This window comes from Gorilla gorilla, chromosome 8 (genome assembly GCF_029281585.2).
Source record: "Gorilla gorilla gorilla isolate KB3781 chromosome 8, NHGRI_mGorGor1-v2.1_pri, whole genome shotgun sequence".
In the NCBI taxonomy this organism is placed as follows: Eukaryota; Metazoa; Chordata; class Mammalia; order Primates; family Hominidae; genus Gorilla; species Gorilla gorilla.
Window position 1 is genome coordinate 28,168,804 of NC_073232.2, and position 21,077 is coordinate 28,189,880.

Consider the following 21,077-nt stretch of genomic DNA (forward strand, 5'->3'; position numbering starts at 1 on the left):
CTAAGCCAACATACTAGAATACTCAATTAACTTTTGTCCTCCTTCATGTAACTTTCAGCAGGGGCACAAAATCTAGAGGAAAAAAAAATCTTTAAAGGAACAAGAAGAGTCAATGTGGTGGATTTCACAGCGATTATTATTGTATGGTGTAACACCTATTTCCAGAATGTGTCCCGTGGTCATACATGTTTTGATTTTGTATCATCTTCCATTAAAAACACATAGCATAATGCTTGGTATAGAATAGCTGTTTAAAAATTGTTATAATTATTAATGATTTAACTTAATAGAAGCTGTATAATTTTTAAGAGATAGGCTTTGCCATCAGGTTTGGGTTAGAATTGTGACAATAATAATGAGCACTGAAAAATTACATGTCACTCCTCTTTCAACCTCATATTTCTCATATCTAAAATAAGGACATGGGCCAGGTGCAGTGGCTCACGCCTGTAATCTCAGTACTTTGAGAGGCCCAGGCGGGTGGATTACTTGAGGTCAGGAGTTCAAAACCAGCCTGGCCAACATGGCAAAACCCCATCTCTACTAAAAATACAAACGGTAGCTGGGTATGGTGGCAGGCACCTGTAATCCCAGCTACTCAGTAAGCTGAGGCATGAGAATTGCTTGAACCCGGGAGGTGGAGGTTGCAGTGAGCTGAGATCGCACCACTGCACTCCAGCCTGGGGTATAGAGCAAGACTCTGTCTCCAAATAAATAAATAAATAAAATAAAATAAAATAAAATAGGGACATGGCCAAGCACTGTGGCTTACCACTTGTAATCCCTGCACTTTGGGAGGCCAAGGCAGGAGGACCCTTGAGGCCTCAGACCAGCGTGGGCAACATGAGGAGACCCCATCTCAACAAAAATTTTTAAAAAAATTATCCAGGTGTGGTGGCATGCACCTGTGTTCCCAGCTACTCAGGAGGCTGAGTCGGAGAACTGCCTGAGCCTGGGAGGTGGAGGCTGCCATGAGCTGAGGTCATGTCACTGCACTCCAGCCTGGGTGACTGAGTGAGACTGTCTCAAAAAAGAATAATAAAATAAAAGAGGGACAATAATATTTTCTTTGATATTTCATTAGGATTAAATAAGATGATGTATGTATTAACAGATGTTTTTCACTCTACATTTATGTTCTTTCTGGTTCAGGTCTTTCTGTAAGTCACAATGGCAGCTCTAGGTTTTAACTTTTTAAAATTACTACTCACATGCTCAGCCTTTGTTTTGTTTTTGTTTTATTTTGTTTTTCTCACTCAACATGTGCATCTTGCCTCTGTGGCTAATACCAGAAGGAGTTCAACTGTTCAAAGTTCAACCACATGATGCGTTAGGATGTATTTCCTCCTATGAATGTTTAAATCCTTATGTGAGGCCCAAATTACCAGCTCAGACTTCAGGCTTCTTTTTTGTACACTTCATGTTTATTCCTTACCAACAAACCTCGGTAGAATCATCCTGAACCATCAGAGAAGTTCTAAGACAGTGAATCTGAAATAAGAAAGAATCTGATTCTGGGCTTTTTTTTCCCCCCTCCCTGCTTGAGGTTTTTTTTTTTTTTTTTTTTTTGGCTTCTGCATAAATTCGTCTTCTTTTATCTCAATGAAGAGCTCAAAAAAATGACAGGGATGGACCTGTGAGCCAACACATCAAGTATCCCCTGACGCCTTTTCTCCAGGGGCAACTGCTGTGATGATATTTACATAATTAATAGAGGCCATTTAGGTAATTTTTCTCACAGCAACTAAAAGCTGCTGTAGAATCATTAGCTTTTTAACCTATAGCCATAGTACAGACAGGCATAATTTTTATTAAATAGAAATTTTGTGTCAATGGGCATCCTGTTATGCCTGTAACAGCCCCTAGCACAAAGCTTGCTATACACTAAACCCAGAGTAAATGCTAATTGCAATTATTATTGCAAAAATGAGGATTCCAATGATGATAACTGAGAAAGTCAATAATGCTTCAGAAACAGTGAAAAATCCTAGGATCTCAATTTTTGAAACATATCCAGGCTATTTCTCCTTTTCTAACTTAGAAATTTTATATATGTATACATGTGTGTTGACATATACACATATATATTTATATATTCAATTAATGGCTAACTAGAAGACTAATTTAATTGATTATTACATTTATGATCCATCAAGGGGAGTTTTTAAATCTACAGGAATAAAGAATACTAGAAAATCATATCTGAATTTTAACAGCATAATTATCTGTTGAAAAATCATTATCTTTGAAGAGTCTTATCTAAGAGGACTACAAAGTCATTGCAATGATTTCTTAAATTTTACTACCATTCGAATATTCACTTATTTCTATAGCAATATCTCCCTGGATAGCAGATAATAAGGTTCCCTTTCCAGGTAGCTATGGGAGATAGATATTATACATTAATAATAACCTGCTTTCTCCGCATATTTACATAACAATAACTCCTAGATCCAGTTCCCTGAATTGTCTGAAATAAGAATCAAAAGCATTTGCTTCCCAGGTATTGAAATGACATCTAGACACTTTGAAAACCCTGGACTCTATGTATATTTATGTGTTGTTTGCATATTATGTACTTGTAGAGATAGCTTTTAATCCTGTGAAGACAAATATCCTTTGCATTTTATTTCTAACTTGTATTATTTACTGTTATTATCTTTAATTTTTGAGCAGTATATAATTTTGCTTTACCGCAGATTTCTAAACTTTACTTGATAAATCCTTTTTTTTGAGACAGAGTCTCACTCTGTCACCCAGGCTGGAGTGCAGTGGCAGGATCTCAGCTCACTGCAACCTCAGCCTCCCACATTCAAGCAATTCTCCTGCCTCAGCCTCCCGAGTAGCTGGGACTACAGATGCATGCCACCCTGCCCAGCTAATTTTTGTATTTTTAGTAGGGACGGAGTTTCACCATATTGGCCAGGATGGTCTCGATCTCTTGACCTTGTGATCAGACTGCCTAGGCCTCCCAAAGTATTGGAATTACAGGTGTGAGCCACGGCACCCGACTGAGAAATCTTTACTCTAAATATAGTAAAGCTTCTTTCATTTCGCTTGTTTCTAATTGTCTTTATATACTGAAGTATAGCTATCTCTTGCATATTAAAGTAGATGTGACATTTTTAAAGTATTTATTTTTAGATATATAGATGTATTTATACATTCCCTCTGATTCTGATAAGATTCAGAACTACTTTGCTGGCCAAATTTGGGCCAGGAAATTTGATAGAAAGCAAATATGGTTTTGAAATTAGATATTTCATAGAAAGTATAAAAAACTTATAAGTTGTTTGTAATATTATTACCTCACATTCTTCTCCATGTAGAAGAGGCATTTTCAGGATTCAAAATGATATTTTTATCATTGGGTTAAAATGCTCTTACAATTAGGTTAAATTCCCTATAATTTTATTATTACATTAAAATGCCCTTATAATTTTAAATTTTGTAATCTCATTTAGTGATTTAGTTTATACTTTTTTTCCCTAAACTCATTGTTTACTTCCTAATTTATTTTACAAGGGTGTGTCTATGCGGTTTATTACTATATTCCTTGATAAAAATAGCCAATGGCTAAGAATTTCAGTGTAATCATCATCAATGAAAATGAACTTCATTTTGCGTTGGTCTGTGTAGTAACAGCTGAATATTCACACCAAGCAAATTCAGATTATACCTTTTTGCTTTACTTTTTTTTTCAATCTAATGACAGTTAACACTTATTGTCAACAGTTGCAGAAAGAATCTTAGCCTAGGAGTCACAATATTTGGATTACGATGCCACCCTACAACTTCCTAAATATTTGACTTTGGTAACATTAATAACTTCTCTCAACCTCTCTGTCTTCTTTTGTAAAATAACAACAACAATAATACCTTCCTATATGGCTGTTTGTGAAAGTTAGATATATATATTCCACACAGGGTCTATTACATAAAGTGTTCAATAACTATCAGCTATATTATTACATTACTAACATTATGATTTCCCTTTCTTTTTCTTTCTCTTCTTCCTTTTTTCCTCTTCATCTTCCAAAATATCTCTGTGGAATTTAACTGATTTCTCTGCGTATTTATCTGAAAAATAGTTCAAATTATTTTCTGCACCAATTAGGCAATGCATATAACACTTTGTGAAATATTAAGCTCTATGAAAATCTGGGGTACACATTGTATTAAATATAGTGTATCTGGGATTCTTCACATATTAAATTGTTTAGAAGTAGCAGCTTTTCATGATTTAACATAAAATACCCTGCAGGAACAATGATGCCTCCCAGCTGATTTAACAGTAGCAGGGAAACTAACATGAGTATCAGAATGAATTAGGCATACTTTGGCAATTCTATAAGCAATCGGGCTGAATGATGCTGTTTCTCAGAATATTCGGAAAAAAATTGTATTTCTTAAATTGAGAATTCTGCCTTCTCGATCTCCAGTATGGAAAGCATAGCTCCATTTTTGCAAATGAGAAAGTATCTTTTTTATTTTCTGAAATGTGTCCCTCATTGCCCTTCATGTGCATACAGAAGCATAATAAGGTGAATTCTATTTGAGCTCTGCCTTTTCAAAGTGTGGGAGCAGTTTGGAGAGCCAACATAAGAGCCACATTTTTGTTCTTCAGTTTCCAAGTGTGACTTTGAAGAAAACAGCTGTGGTTGGTTTGAAGCAATTAGTGGTGACCATTTTGACTGGATACGGAGCTCTCAGAGTGAACTTTCTGCTGATTTTGAGCACCAGGCTCCACCTCGGGATCATAGTCTCAACGCATCTCAAGGTAAGAAGCAAACAGGGACTCTCCAACCACTGCTATTTACTGTTTAGTTAGACTTCAGAAGAGAAAGGGAAGCTAGTACGGTTCTGTGATAACTACAACAAAAGGTCAGATAGTTGAATATTGTCAATTACAGTTATGCTGTCTGCATGGACTGATTCCTTTATGGGTGGTACAGATAGCATATAGATATATTTTTGGCTGAACTAGCTGAAATTACCAATTGTCTTTGGTATCATTTAGCATGAGATGTAGATAGTGGTTCAACATTTATCAGAGCAAATTTGACTAAGAGTCACTGATTGATTGTTTATTGTATAATTTTAATTTCAGTTAGACAATGATCTTGCTCAGTGTAGGGTTAAGAGACAGATGTCTCATTTTAGAATCCAATAGGTTAATGAAGGGTTTGTTTTTTTATCTCAACAGGGCATTTTATGTTCATTCTGAAGAAAAGCAGCAGCTTGTGGCAAGTTGCTAAGCTTCAGAGCCCAACTTTCAGCCAGACAGGACCTGGATGCATACTTTCCTTCTGGTAAATATTAAACAAATATTTAAACAATATTAAACAGTTCACCCTAGTGGTGAAGTGTTTGCAGGCATACCTCTGCACTTATTCATTTCTGTGGTTTACTGCTGGTTTTACTCTAAAAATAGTATTGCATTAAATTCATATGATTTTAATTTTACCTAGGAGCGTGTTCTCAGTATATGTTGTTTTCTTTCTTAAGATGAAAGGGGCTCTTTCCCTCCAACCATGGATTATAATTTAATTAAGATTTCTTCCTCTTGTTATGTACTGAGCTCCTTGAGACAAGTTCCCAGCGTTGTGAGAACCACAGAGTGTGTGCCTCAGTAGATAAGCTCTTGCAAATGGACAGCCACAGTTATTGCAGGAAAGAAAAGTGTCTTATGATAACTCATTAAAATTGACTGTTGACTGAGTAGAAAAGTCTAAAGGTTAAATATGTAGTCTATTCTATAAATCACTTCCATTTCTTACGTTTACTCTTTTTTAGGTTCTATAACTATGGCCTGTCAGTGGGAGCAGCTGAGCTGCAGCTACATATGGAAAATTCTCATGACTCAACAGTGATTTGGAGAGTATTATACAATCAGGGCAAACAATGGTTGGAGGCAACCATTCAGCTAGGGCGCCTTTCGCAGCCCTTCCATTTGTCACTAGATAAAGTCAGTCTGGGCATTTATGATGGGGTCTCAGCTATTGATGACATCCGATTTGAAAATTGTACTCTCCCTCTTCCTGCTGAGAGCTGTGAAGGGCTGGATCATTTCTGGTGTCACCACACCAGGGCTTGCATAGAAAAGCTTCGGTTATGTGATCTGGTGGATGACTGTGGTGATCGTACTGATGAAGTCAACTGTGGTAAGTTCTATTTGGTTGGGGGATTCTCTTTCTCATTTTGAAAGTGTTGACCTTGATGCATTCACTTTTGTCTTGCCAATCAAACTGATAACAGTAAGCATAGCTCCAAAGCTGATGAATGTTATGTGTGGTTAATTAGTCAAGCCATCAGTATTTTTAAGTGGATTTATTAGATACTAGATACCAAATACTAGAGATACAATGAAAAACACAACTACAGAGTCCCTGCCCTTGCGGAGCTTACAATCTTACTGAAAGACAAATATCTAAATATTTAATAAAGAAAAATGAAATGGTAGCTTTGATAGGAGCGATGAAGAAGAGTGCTGTGACCTTATATAATAGTGGCATTGGACTTTCTAGACATTAGGACTTAGATCAGATCTAAAAAAATCACAAGTCAAAGCATGTATCTAAAAACCCTGAGATGTGGCTGCAAGGCAGATGGAAAATAGCCAGTGTGGCTAGAGCAAGGAATGAAGGGGAAAGAGGGCCCAAAATATAATAAGGATGAAGGTATGGGGAACGCCAGATTCGCAGGCCTTTGTAGTACATAGTAGTACAATTTGAACCTAGCTCCAGTATTGCCCTCTGCACTTAGTGGTGCAGTGCGGAAAATAAGTTAGAAGTTAATAGGATTTTTTCTTTTTGAGTTACAAAACCCAGTCAAGAAAAGAAAAAGTTTGCATCTTTCCTTGGACTCAGATTCCTCATCCAGAAATAGCAATGATTTTTAAAATTGAAGATAGTTGAATATTATATTTATTTCATAAATTACTTATATTTTATATATGAAAATTATTTTATAAATTATGCAATTTATTAAATTTATTTTATAAGTAAATTATTTCTTTTATGTATTAAATTTATGTTCATGAAATACAGATGCTAATTACAAACCAAAGTAGTAATATAAAATGCTTACTACATCATAGAAAACATTAAGAAATTTCCATATAAATCATCGTAGAGAGTTTTGCATATATGTAATCTTTCGTACACATATTATCAAAGGCATATCAAAGTCAGGCTTATTAAACTCAGAATTACCATGCATCTCACGAAATTTACACACCGATATTTGAGTGGGTATAATTAAAATGGTGATTTTGACAATGACTATCCTATGAAGTGTAACTTTTCCTAAGGCCAATTCATTTTTGCAAATTTCGAAAGCCTTTTCATCTTTTCAAGCTCTCTGAATCCCACTCATTAAAAAATGTCGATGTGCTGCTAAAAATAAGCAAATTGCCCCTCAGACTTCCCTGTGTTCACTTAGTAGGATGTGGTAATGCGAGTACAACTATAATATCAAAATACTTCTTGTGATTATGGATTAGTGAAAGAATGTCAGTTTCTCACACGGCTTTCCATCAAGGCATATTACTTCATGACACACTGTACATTACAGATCCACAAATCCATGTTGGATTTCCTGAAATATACTGAGAGATGCGGTCTTTTATGGAAAGGTGGAGCTAGCGTATTCCCTTTGGAAATGAAGTTTGAGTGTGCAGTCAGCACCAAGACAGACAATAGAAAAACGTGTTTGCTTTAGCGTCAGTTTTATGTCAGAAACGCAGCAACTTGCCGTTCACCTTCTGCCCTACAGCCAAAGACTGACATCTGGAGGGTACACTGTGTCCCCCCAGTTCACATCACAGCTGGTCTTGATTAGTCACAAGTGAGGAAATATCAAAAGAAAGCTCATCTCCCACTTGACATTTACTCACTTGGTTCCCTTCATTAGGTCTAAGCTCCTCTTCTGTGATTTTCCAAGACAGATGATTTATTCTCGCCTGGCTGCATTTATTCACATACTCTTTTATTTATTGTTTCAGAGTATTTGTTCACTTTTGGCATCAAGTGTCATTACTAACATGAATAAAGGACAGTTGACATTTATTTTAAAAAAAGCTAACATGTAAATGAAGCTAAAATGTAGAACTACTTGTTAATTCTAAAACCTGTCCCCTTCCTCCAAAGACTGTCAAATGCCCATTTTATACCATTTATTCTACAGTGAATATCATTTGAAAAATTGACACGTTCCTATATTACCCTAGAAATTTAGATAGAGTTTTCAATTGTTGACTATGGTAGGCTTCCCCCTTACCTGGGGGCTTCAGAGATCACCAGTGGATTCCCGAAACTGAGAATAGTACCTAGTCCTATATACACTATGTTTTTTAATATACATACATACCTATGATAAAGATTTTTGTTTGTTTGTTTTTGTTTTTTGTTTTTTGTTTTTTATAGAAAGAGTCTCCCTCTGTTGCTTAGGCTGGAGTACAGTGGCAGGATCTCTGCTCACTGCAACCTCTGCCTCCCGGGTTCGAGCGATTCTCCTGCCTCAGCCTCCTGAGTAGCTGAGATTGCAGGTGCCCGCCACCACTCCCAGATAATTTTTTTTGTATTTTTAGTAGAGATGGGGTTTCAGCATGTTGGTTGGGCTGGTCTTGAACTCCTGACCTCGAGTGATCTGCCCGCCTTGGCCTCCCAAAGTGCTAGGATTACAGGAGTGAGTCACTGCGCCCAGCCTGATAATGTTTAATTTATAAATTAGGCATTGTAAGAGATTAACAACTACTAACAAAATAGAACAATTATAACAATATGCCTGCACCGTAACTCTTGCACTTTGGTGCCATTATTAAGTAAAATAAGGGTGACACTTAAACACACGCACTGTGATCCTGTTACAATCGATCTGATAACTGAGATAGCTACTATTTGTGATGGTACAAGATTTCATCAGGCTGCTCAGAATGACCTGCAACTCAAAATGTATGAATTGTTTATTTCAGGAATTCTCCATTTCACATTTTTTTTTTTAACCACAGTTGATTGTGGGTTAGTGTAACTGCTAAAAGCAAAACATCAGATAAGGTAAGACTGCTGTAAGACTCTTCCTAAGTCTGAATTGGTCTAGGGACTGAAGGAAGTTGGAAGTTGCAGCTCAAAGGAGCTACAATTCAGTGAGAAGAAAAGACCCATACTGATGAATCACAGCAAAAAAAGTGGCAAGGCACATACCTAACATTAGGGTAAACAGAGGTGGAGGAAGTGGTGGGGTGTTTAGAATACATGGGGAAGATGGTGCAGGCTATGGGGAAGAATAGTAGGCATGTGGCAGTCATTTTAATTTGGGAGAAGTGGAGTTTGAAAGAGGAGTTTTTATTTAAGTATAGATTCTATGAGCATACATGAAAGAATCTGGATTCGAGAAGGAAGTAGTAATACTGCCATTGAAGGATTGTTACCTTGGCACTGATGCATAGGGACTGTAGGATCTGGGACGGGATGGAACCAAAGACAAGAGATTTTGGGAATGAGGTCAGGAAAACATCTACATCAGGGTGCTTGTTAAAAATGTGGATTTCTGGGCTTCACCCTATATCTAATAAGCTAGTATCTGTTTCAGTGTTTTGCTATGAAGTCGGCAATTTTACCATGAGCCCCAGGTGATTCTTAACACATGATTGTTCTCAGCTCTGCCTGTTAGAATCACCAAGGGAGCTTCGAAAAAATCCTGGTGCGTGGCTTTACCACTAGGAGCAATTAAATCAACACCTCTGGAGATGAATTCTGGGCTTCAGTGTTTGTTTGTTTTTTTCATGTTCCCTGGCGATTGGAACATTCAGTTGAGGTTGAAATCTACTGAGCCAGAAGTTTCTCACAGTGAGCCAGGCATGGGGTCTTGATCATTTGCCTGGAGTTATGGTCATAGAAATGGAGAAGAGATGTGCATAAAAAATATTTGGAAAAAAGTGTCCAAAGCAATTCCATCTTTAGTTCATAAAATATTATTAATTGATATATTATTTAGAAACAAAAACTCTTTTAAAAAAAACACTTCAGTGTTGGATTTTAAAAATAAAGTGGCTTACCTTGGCATGAGCAAAGTATCAACTAGCATTCTTTAAATATTAATAAATAGAATGTGGTTGCATGTATTTTTGTCCCTAATTATCTTTTGCTTTTATTTCATGTGAATTTCAGCACCTGAGCTGCAGTGTAACTTTGAAACTGGAATCTGTAACTGGGAACAAGATGCAAAAGATGACTTTGATTGGACCAGGAACCAGGGTCCAACTCCAACACTTAACACAGGGCCAATGAAAGATAACACTCTGGGCACAGCTAAAGGACACTATCTCTACATAGAATCTTCAGAGCCACAGGCTTTTCAAGACAGTGCTGCCTTACTCAGCCCAATCCTTAATGCCACTGATACAAAAGGCTGCACCTTCCGCTTCTATTACCACATGTTTGGAAAGCGCATTTATAGGTTGGCAATCTACCAACGAATCTGGAGTGACTCAAGGGGACAGCTGCTGTGGCAGATATTTGGGAATCAAGGCAACAGATGGATTAGGAAACACCTCAACATTTCCAGCAGGCAGCCCTTTCAGGTATGGATAATAGATTTTATAATGTACACTTGAAATGCATCTGAATGTCTAAGGAATATGAAAGATCGCTGTATTCTCTAATTAAAAGCAAGTGGAATTTGATCAAAGTTACGCTGAGACACATTTATCATTTAATTGAGGGTGTATCAAAGCTCTTTACATTGTTTCCTCCTTGACTACCCCCAATAATGTAAGATTAGAATTTCTGAAGATGAACATGTGGCCAGTGGAAACAGCTGCAGGTCCTTCCAATTTCAAGTAATTGCTTTACTGAAATGAACCACCTGGAAGTGGAGGGAAGAGTTTTGCACAATCTCTGATATTTTGCAAAGAGCACAGACACTGAAATCTGTGATTTTGCATATTTCATTTTATTTTTATTATTTTATAGGTAAGTAACAGAAATCCAGGCTTTATTCAACAATCAGTTCCTCTGAGGAACAGCTAGAGTTTGAATGTAGTTCTCCTTACTCCTGGGGGAATATTCTTTACTTCAGATCTCACCTGTTGTTTTCTAAAAGTCAGACTTACTATAGCAAGCTCAAATGCGTATGTGGCTGTTAACAGTTTTGTAAAGGAATTTTATATATTATCTATCTGATTCTCTCAGCTATTTCCTGACTTTGGTAAGCCAGAAGTCCTTTCAGCCAATTTTGTAGATTCAAAGAAATAAGCTTAGAGTGCTGGTTGTTTATCCCTGGCCAAATAGCTTATGGGCAGCAGAACTGGGATTTGGACCAGAACTCACAGTTTGTGATTAATGAACATTTATTTACTTTCCAGCATATCATGGAGCCTATAACATGCAGGGGGCTTGAATATTTGTTCTTTCATCCTATAGTCAAATTAATCTACACATAATATACTGGAAAAAAACTTCTTACCTGTCCCTGGCTAAACTTTTTTTGCATGTACTAAACTTCTTTAGTTACCCAAATTTAAAGCACTATATCTATCTAAATGTCTAAATCTAGTTAACAGTTTTGTAACCAAAAACTTAGCTCCAGGCCACCTTTTGAAATCTTCTAAAAGTCATAGATGTAGACTGTACAGTGAAGAACACATTGGAATGGGAGATTTGTCCAGATAGATATAAACCGAAAGCATGAGAACGGATCCCCCATCTATAGTGTGGCATCGTTCAGCTCTCCCACAGGGTAAGGTACATGTAAGGATGAGAATGAATCCCCCATCTATAGTGTGGCGTCGTTTGGCTCCACCACAGTGTAAAGTATGTGTAAGCGTGAGAATGAATCCCCCATCAGTGTGGCATCGTTCTGGTCTCCCACAAACATAAGATACATGTAATCATATGGAATGAAATGGAAAGGAAGTCCTTTGACTTTCATGTAATAATGGCTTATCCACTTCAAATTAATTCTTAAGGTCTCATTGGGTCAATTATAATTTGCCTCAAGCTAGTATGTAGTGGATAAGCCCTTCTTATGATATTTACTCAACGACTGGTTTCCAGGAGAAAATCAACTTTGCAGGGAAGCAGCTTCATAGCCAGATTGACGTGGGACTAACCAAGGAACACTTTCGTCATGAACCTCAGACATGAAACTTGAGGTTTGAGACCCATGTTGGGTTACAAATGCAGTGTTCTGATTGATTTTATCTAAGGCTCCTTTTAGTCTTAAAAAATAATAAGAAGAAGATTCAGGCCCGAAAAGATGAAATCAGAGATCCTCCATGCTGTGTGGATTTGTCATTCCAGTGAGTAAAAAATGGGGCCTGAAAGGGGGCTCACACCTGTAATCCCAAGACTGGGAGGCCGAGGCGGGAGGATTACTTGAGGTCAGGAGATCAAGACCAGCCTGGGCAACATGGCAAAACCGCATCTCTGCTAAAAATAGAAAACAACTAGCCAGGCATGCACCTGTAATCCCAGCTACTTGGGAGGGTGAGGCAGGAGAATCGCTTGAACCCAGGAGGCTGAAGTTGCAGTGAGCCGAGATGCGATACTGTACTCCAGCCTGGGCAACAAAGCATGACTCCTCACAAAAAAAAAAAAAAAAAAAAAAAAATAGTTGGGCAGGGTGAGACGCTGATTTAAGGAACAGGATGTTTTTTTCTCCATTAAATGATGGATAGACATAGTTTCTGTTCTACTGAGAAACAGCAGCAATAACAACCAGCATTTTAATTAACTGTGATATGGTAGATGGAATTACCAGCAGATAGGAGGTACTCATTCTGTGTTTGCATAAAGAAAAATGCAGAGATTTTTCACGATCACTCATGTAAAATGAAAGAAATAGGATAGGAACAAATTGTACATGTAAGTATACAGCAACCAGTTTACTTGTTAATGTCAGTTGAAATAATCAGCCAATGCTTTCATGTGTGCCTTGGTCAGTAAAGGCTCAGGAAATCATTACACATGAAACTTCAGTTCAATCTTTTGATTTTTATTACAAGCTTTATTTTGTATAACATATAATAAACTAAAAATATTGAAAGTTTAGAAACCATCAGCACACAATCGAGGTGATGGAAATATACTTCACCTCCAGTTTCCTGATGCCTCTTTATAATACATTTCTCTGGCCCCTCATTCCTGGCCCTTAACAACCACCGAACTGCTTTCTGTCACTGGACAGTAATTTATGCAGTCAAAAAATGTATGTAAATAAAATTTTACACTATGCACTTCTTTGTCTGACATTTTATGTTTTTTTCTCTGCATGTTTTACCTCTAGAGTCTGCCTTGTTTCATTTAGTATAATTATTTTGAGATTCATTCATGTTATAGTATGTATCCATAATTAATTCGGATAAAGCAAGTTAATTCATTAATGTATTGATTGATATTTAGACTGTTTCTAGTTTGGGCTATTATGAATACATGTGCTATGAACATTTGTGTTGATATCATTATATGAACACCTACTTTTATCTCTCTTGGGTAAATACCCAGGAGTGCAATGGCTGAGTCTTACGGCAGAAGTATGTTTAACTTTTTAAGGGACTCTTAAACTGTTTTTCAAAGTTTACACTTTTTTTTTATTCCCATCAGCAGTGTATGAGAGTTTCAGCTTCTCCACATCCAAGCCAGTGCTTGGCTATTATCAGTCATGCTAATCTTAGCTATTTAAAAATAGATAGTGGCGTCTCATTTTGGTTTTAATTTGCATTGCCCTAAGCATTAATTATGTTGAGCATATGTGCTTATTTACCAAACAAATGTCTACTTTGAAATGTCTGTTCCAGTCTTTCACCCAAGTTTTAAATGGGGTTGTTTGTTTTTCATTATTAAATTTTGAGCTTTTAAAATATATTTTTGATGCAAGCCTTTTATCAGATATATGAATTGCAAATGTTTTCTCCCAGACTGCAGCTCGTCTTTTCAGTCTCTTAATAGATTCTTTTGAAGAGCAGATTCTTTTTTTTAAATTTGATGAGTTCTTCTTATCAATATATTATTTTATAAATCATGCTGTGGGGTCATATCAAAGAAAGCTTTGCCTTACTCAAAGTCCCAAATGTTTTCACATCTTCCCTCTCCTCTCCTTTGGGAACTGAGAATTACACATAAATTCAGTTACTTGAAATTTACTGTCTACTATTGCTCTGTTCATGTTTTTTAAAAATTTATTTTCTCTCTATATTTTATTTTGAGAGGTGTGTATCTTTTCTTCTTTAATGACTAATGTGCTATCAGCCTACCATGTAGCTGGGACTACAGCCGCATGCTACTATGCCCCGCTAATTTTTGTATTTTTAGTAGAGATGAGGTATCACCATATTGGTCAGGCTGGTCCTGAACTCCTGACTTCGTGATCCACCTGCCTCGGCCTCGCAAAATGCTGAGATTACAGGCGTGAGCCACTGCGCCCAGCTCCTTTAGTGTATCTTGCATGTCTCTACTTTAGAACATATAGAATACTGTTTCAATAAGCATTTTAGTGTTCTTAACTGATAACTCTGGCATCTTGATTTACTCTGGATCAGTTCTGACTGCGTGATTTTTCTCCTTATTATGAGCCACGTTCTTCTGTCTTTTGTTGTTACCGTTGCGTCTCTGCTAAATTGTGTCTGGATGTCAGATACGGTGACTTTTATCTTATTGAGTGCTGGAAGTATATATAAATATTCTTGAGCTCTGTATTGGTATGTATTTAAGTTTAGTTGGAAAGAGTTTGACTCTTTTTGGTCTTGCTTTAAAATTTCATTAGGTGGGATCAGACCAGTTCTCATTTTAGAGCTAATCACTCCCAATTAGTGAGGCAAGATCCTTCTGGGTATCCCTGGGAATCCTGAGGTGTTTCTGGTTTGGCTGATAAAATAAGCACTATTACTGGACCTTGGTGAGCATCTGTACTGTTACTTTTCATCTTATCTGGGTGTTCTTTCCCCAAACGTAGGTACTTTTCTCTAGGCCTGTCCTAACAATTACTTAGCTATGTACTTTAGGGGGACCCTTTGCAGAGCTCTGGAGTTCTCTTTCTGTGCAGCCCCTTCTTCTCAGAAACCTTGTCCTGAGAGCTCATGTCAACATGGTTTCTGTGTACTCTCAGCTCTGTCCCCTCAGCTCAGGGAGAACGATGGGCTCCTCTTGGGCTCTTCTCCTGGAGTAGTGGGCTGGAAAACTTTCTCCAGGCATAAATTAGGGCAGTTGATAGGCTCACCTTGTTTGAGACTGACTTTACAGCGTCTTGCAAACTTTTGTGGCATACATTTTGTCCATTTTTTTGGTTGTTTCAGGAGGGAGAGAAAGTCTAGTTCTTGCTACTCCATCATGGTCATTGCAGAAGTCACCCTAACTGATGTTTATCAATACAGTCTGTTGCTACACATTGAACTTGCTTAAGATAATTTTTAGATGGCACAGAACTTTCTGTCCATTGAATGAGACTCTCTGCTTATTTTGCAAGTGCTCATTTGTATGGAGAAACTTCAGAAAGTTTGTGGAAAAATGAAGTTAAAAGATAAACATTGAAAATGTGATCTTCGGTTTTCATCCCTAAAGAACTGATGGTCCTGGGAACTTAACAATGTCAATGCAGTCTCTTATACATTATTAACTTAAGAAAAATGGGTGCCCTTTCCACATTTGTTGAGATTGGGAAACAAAAAGAAGTCAGAAGGAGCCAAATCAGAGCTGTAAGGTGGATGCCTGACAATTTCCCATTGAGACTCTCACAAAATTGCCTTTGCTTGATGAGAGGAATGAGCAGAAACATTGCGGTGTTAGAGGACTCTCTGCTAAAGCTTTCCCAGGTATTTTGCACTAAAACTTTGGCTAACTTATTCGAAACACTATCATGATAAGCAGATATTATCGTTCTTTGACCTTCCACAAAGTCAACAAGCAAAATGCCTGAAATGTCCCCAAAAAACTGTTGCCATGACCTTTGCTCTTGAGTGATCCCCTTTTGCTTTGTCTGGACCACTGCCACCTTTTGGTAGCCATTGCTTTGATTGTGTTTTGCCCTCAGGATCATACTGGGAAAGCCGTGTTTTATCTTCTGTTACAATTCTTCAAAGAAATCCTTCAGGGTCTTGACCCTAGTTCTTTAAAATTTCCAATGAGAGCTCTCCTCTTGTCTGCAGCTGATCTGGGCACAACACTTCTGGCACCCATGCAGTGGAAAGTTGGTTCAACTTTAATTTTTTAGTCAGAACTGTGTAAGCTGAACCAATTAAGATGTCTATGATGTCGGCTATTGTTTGTGCTGTTGATTATCAGTCTTCTTCAATTAGGGCACAAACAAGATTAATTTTTTTTCCTTGCAGATTGATATGGATGGTCTGTCCCTGTGGACTTCATCTTCCACATCATCTCGTTTCTTCTTTAAAAAAGCTGTCCACTTGTGAACTACTGATTTCTTTGGTGCATTGTCCCCTCAAGCTTCTTGTAAAGCATCAGTGATTTCACCGTTCTTTCACTCAAGCTTCATCATAATCTAATGTTTGTTCTTGCTTCAATTTTAGCAGAATTTACATTGCTCTGCTAGGGGCTCTTTTCAAACTAATGTCTACTCCTTCTTACTGTCTCAAACTAGATCCTGTTCAAACATGCTATAATAAATTAGTATGAGTTTATTTTGCTGCCAAAATTGAAATCTTTGCATAGTTTTTTTCATAATATACGTTTTCCATGAACTTTTTAAAGCCTCTCACGTATCCACAGGTAGAGTGCCTTACCTATTCTGACTTCAGTCAATTATTCAAGACCTTTCCTTGTCAGTGATACATTAGAAAGGTAGAGTATTGAAAAATAAGAGTAGCTTCTGCTGATTAAGAAATACTATATCTTTTTCTACTTCTTTCTTTCTTTTTTTCTTTTTTTTTTTTTTTTTGAGACAGCGTCTTTCTCTGTCACCCAGGCTGGAGTGCATTGGTGTGATCTCAGCTCACTGCAACCTCTGCCTCCCAGGGTCAAGTGATTCTCCTGCCTCAGCCTCCCGAGTAGCTGGGACTATAGGTGCCTGCCACCACGCCCAGCTAATTTTTGTATTTTTAGTGGAGACAAGGTTTCACCATATTGGCCAGGCTGGTCTTGAACTCCTGACCTTGTGATCTGCCTGACTTGGCCTTCCAAAGCGCTGGGATTACAGGCATGAGCCACTGTACCTAGCTTTCTACTTCTTTCTTATTATTTTCCTCCTCTCTCATTCCCATATTCTCTCCTTTCTCCTACTTTCCTCCCCACTCCCTGTTTCCTTCCTTTCATCTTTCCTGTTTTCAAGACTTAATATTTCTTGAACCTCAGATGTTATCATAGTATGTTATTTGTTTAATTTTCACATAACAATAATAGTTTAAATACAAATAATATTTATTTTCATCCCCATGTTATCAGTATAACAGTAAAGATGTGGAGAGGCCAGCTGGGCGCGGTGGCTCACGCCTGTAATCCCAGCACTTTGGGAGGCTGAGGTGGGTGGATCACGAGGTCAGGAGATCGAGACCATCCTGGCTAACATGGTGAAACCCCACCTCTACTAAAAAATAGAAAAAAATAGCTGGGCGCGGTGGTGCGTGCCTGTAGTCCCAGCTACTCGGGAGGCTGAGGCAGGAGAATAGTGTGAACCTGGGAGGCAGAGCTTGCAGTGAGCCAAGATCACGCCACTGCACTCCAGCCTGGGTGACAGAGCGAGACTCCGTCTCAAAAAATAAATAAATAAATGAAAATAAAATAAAAAAAAAATGATGTGAAGAGGCCAAACCAGTGGCTGTTATATCCACGTTCTTTCTTCTAAATGATTTCACCTTAGTTTTGGTCTGCATCTCCAACCATAGCTAGTTGCAGTAGGACCTTCTATCTGGCCTTGCTGCTCTCATTTTTGGACCTCCTCACTGAAATCAAATTGATCTTTCTAAAATGCAAACCTGGTCTTAGTATTTTATTACTTAAAACCCATTGGTGGCTTTCCATGATTTATGGAATAAAGTCAAAATTCCTGTTTTTGCCCATGTTTCTGTGTGCCTCTCATCCCTACATTTACTGATTCCTGTGTGCCATAAATTGCCAGTAGTCCAGAGTTCATTCTCTTTTTGTACTTGGGAAGACTTCTGCATCCTGCAACTTTTCCCCTGAAACATGCTTGGAAAATACCTACTCATTTTTTTCAGATTCAGGTTAGTTTTTTTACTTCAGTTTCTTTTCCTGAAGCTTATACTCACTGCTCCATATGCCTTTGGGGATTAGCTACTCATTCCTTTGTGCCCTTTGTAGATATACATTTATCATGCAGTCTTTTTTTTTTTTTTTTTTTTTTTTTGAGACAGAGTCTCACTCTGTCACCAGGCTGTAGTGCAGTGGTGCGATCTCAGCTCACTGCAACCTTCACCTCCCAGGTTCAACTGATTCTCTTGCCTCAGCCTCCCAAGTAACTACAGGCGTGCACCACCGTGCCCAGCTAATTTTTGTATTTTTAATAGAGACGGGGTTTCACTATGTTGGCCAGGATGTTCTCGATCTCTTGATCTCGTGATCTGCCCACGTTGGCCTCCCAAAGTGCTGGGATTACAGGCATGAGCCACCTCTCCCAATCAATCATGCAGTCTTTATACTTACTTGTTTATTTGCCTGTGAGCTCACTGAATGCAGGGACTATTTCATTGTTGCTCTAGCACCTACACCAGAACCTGGTATCCAGAAGCTGTATGCTAAATGTTTGTTGAGTGGCTGTTTGACTGAATGATTGTACTCCTAATTAGTAGATAGAAAGCCATGAACTTCCCAGTTCATCATTCTTTGTACTCAATTCTGGTTTCTTTATTGTGTTCAAAAGAGTTCCTTAGTGACATGAAACTATGGAGCTAGTATGTCAGCTCATTTAAGCAATGATTGGTTTATGTATATAAGAGGCTTCAATAATTATATATTTTTATTTCAGTTTCGATAAATGATCAATTTATTAATTTTCTCTGTTTTGGCTTGTTGTTCACATTTAATATCAAATAAAAGTGTTTTACTTAAAATTATTCATGCCAATTATGACAGTTAGGTGAATATTACTTTGATTTACATTCCAGTAGTAGTTTTGGTTGAACCCTGAATATGCTAAGACGTCACTTTTCTTTTTTCTTATGAACAGGCTACTGTGTTTACATTTATTATTAAAATCTTCTTTGAAAATACAGAGAGTGTTATATTTCTTATATTTAGTTCTCTGTGCTTCAGAATTCCTGTGATACTTGCACTTAAGTCCTTCTGAGCAGTTAATGTTAATATTTATGTGGTTAATTTCATGAAACATGGTGGTTTTCATTTCTATCATTAATTTATACAGGAGATAGACTGTTTTCCGGGGGTAAGCTCAGTCATATAATTAGAAAATTTATAAGCAGAAAGGAGTTATTTGGTCTAACCCATTTATTCTACAGATAGAGAAATTAGAGTCCAGAAACTCTGTCTTCTTTAAAGTCTTACAGGTATTTAAGAAAAAAGAACAGACTTGAGGTTTCGGTGTTCTGAACCCAGTGATCTTGACACTGTAATGATCTTCATCCATATTATTCACAGAAGTAAATGTAATCACATATCAAATAAGAAACAAAAATACTAAGGAGATATTATACTGAAAAATGAAATAATATTATCTTAATTATTTTCATCAGATTCAATATATAGCAGCTTGAAGCCTAATAATTCCAATGATTCTCTGAATAAACCATTTTTCTAATAAGATTACAGGTTTTAGTAATCTAATTATTTTGACTGATGCAAATATTACCCCGCCAGTCTGAAAAATGTGTTTATTTATATGTTATAAAGAATAATTTATTCCAAAAAAGCTAATTTTCAAAATATATGTATCTTCTGAAACTGTATCTATTTTTTTCCCACATGTTTTCTAAATATATTTTAGAGGGCTTTTGTAGATTTTCATGGTGCTGAAAAATTAAGGTATAATGGTCTCATGAAGGAGAATAATGTCATTTAGACATTGTAATTTTGGAGGATCACAATACTTTTTGGAATGTGGTTGTTGCAGCACTGGTCACTTATACTAATTATATAATAACATACTATACTAATGTAATAATATACCATATTAAATTATTAAATGGTAAATTTTTCTTAAATCCTCTAGAATACTGCAAAGAAATAGTTTATATAAGAAAGTACCATAGCATATGTCAACACAATATTTCCTATTTTTTTCTTCTTTTTTATTTTTTTGAAGACAAGTTCTCACTCTGTTGCCCAGACTGGAGTTCAGCGCCATGTTCATAGTTCACTGCAGCCTTAAACTCCCAGGCTCAAGTGATCCTCTTGATTCAGCCTCCCAAGTAGCTGCGCCTATAGGCGTGACCACCACACCGGCTAATTTTTAAATTTTTTTATAGATATGTTGCCCAAGCTGGTCTCAAATTCTTGAGCTCAAGAGATCTTCTCACCTTGGCCTCCCAGAGTGTTGGGATTACAGGCATGAGCCACCATACTCAGCCAATATTTCTTTTCTAAAAGACATTTTCTAACATACTTCTCATTTTAACTAACATAATATTGAAAGTGTAGATCTGAGAAAGAGATAGTGCCTGCAGATCTGGGATCCTACATGCTAATATTATGGGATGCATTCAGATCTGATCAACAGATATTCCATTTACTCTAGAACACCACCAGCAGAAGAATGTAATTACGTCTATCACTAAAACTTTGTGTCAATACAGACTACTGTATTTGTTATCATAGATGGTCCTTGGATGGCAGCCTTAAACAATTTTAAACCTAGACAGTTGATGTACTTTTTCTTCTTGGATAATTTTCATTGTTTTATCTAATTTGGTTGTAACTAATGTGTTTAATATGGCTTGCTTTATTTTTTAAAAAGTTGTTCAGTATCCTTAGAACTCAGTGCTGATTTCTTTTTCTAGCAGGCCTTTTATATAGGACATCTCACTTTCTCCTGGCTCTCTACTACTAGCAAGAGGTCTCTGAAAAATCAAGACAGCAAAATAATTTGTTATAGAATAGCCTATGTAGAGGGACAGGGGAGGAGTCATATTCCAAGAGGGAAAGACCTTTGAGCCA

At 37.2% G+C, this 21,077-nt stretch overlaps 1 protein-coding gene across 1 annotated transcript in view; it reads left to right on the plus strand.

The window, feature by feature from the left end:
- The window catches only part of MALRD1 (MAM and LDL receptor class A domain containing 1), a 689,301-nt gene that overhangs the window by 143,874 nt on the left and 524,350 nt on the right, over nucleotides 1–21,077 (plus strand). Inside the window, exons 15-18 of the mRNA XM_055354139.2 lie at nucleotides 4,628–4,780; nucleotides 5,207–5,312; nucleotides 5,797–6,164; nucleotides 10,170–10,582. Of these exons, the coding sequence (XP_055210114.2) occupies nucleotides 4,628–4,780; nucleotides 5,207–5,312; nucleotides 5,797–6,164; nucleotides 10,170–10,582 (1,040 nt within the window). The remainder of the gene's footprint in view (nucleotides 1–4,627; nucleotides 4,781–5,206; nucleotides 5,313–5,796; nucleotides 6,165–10,169; nucleotides 10,583–21,077) is intronic.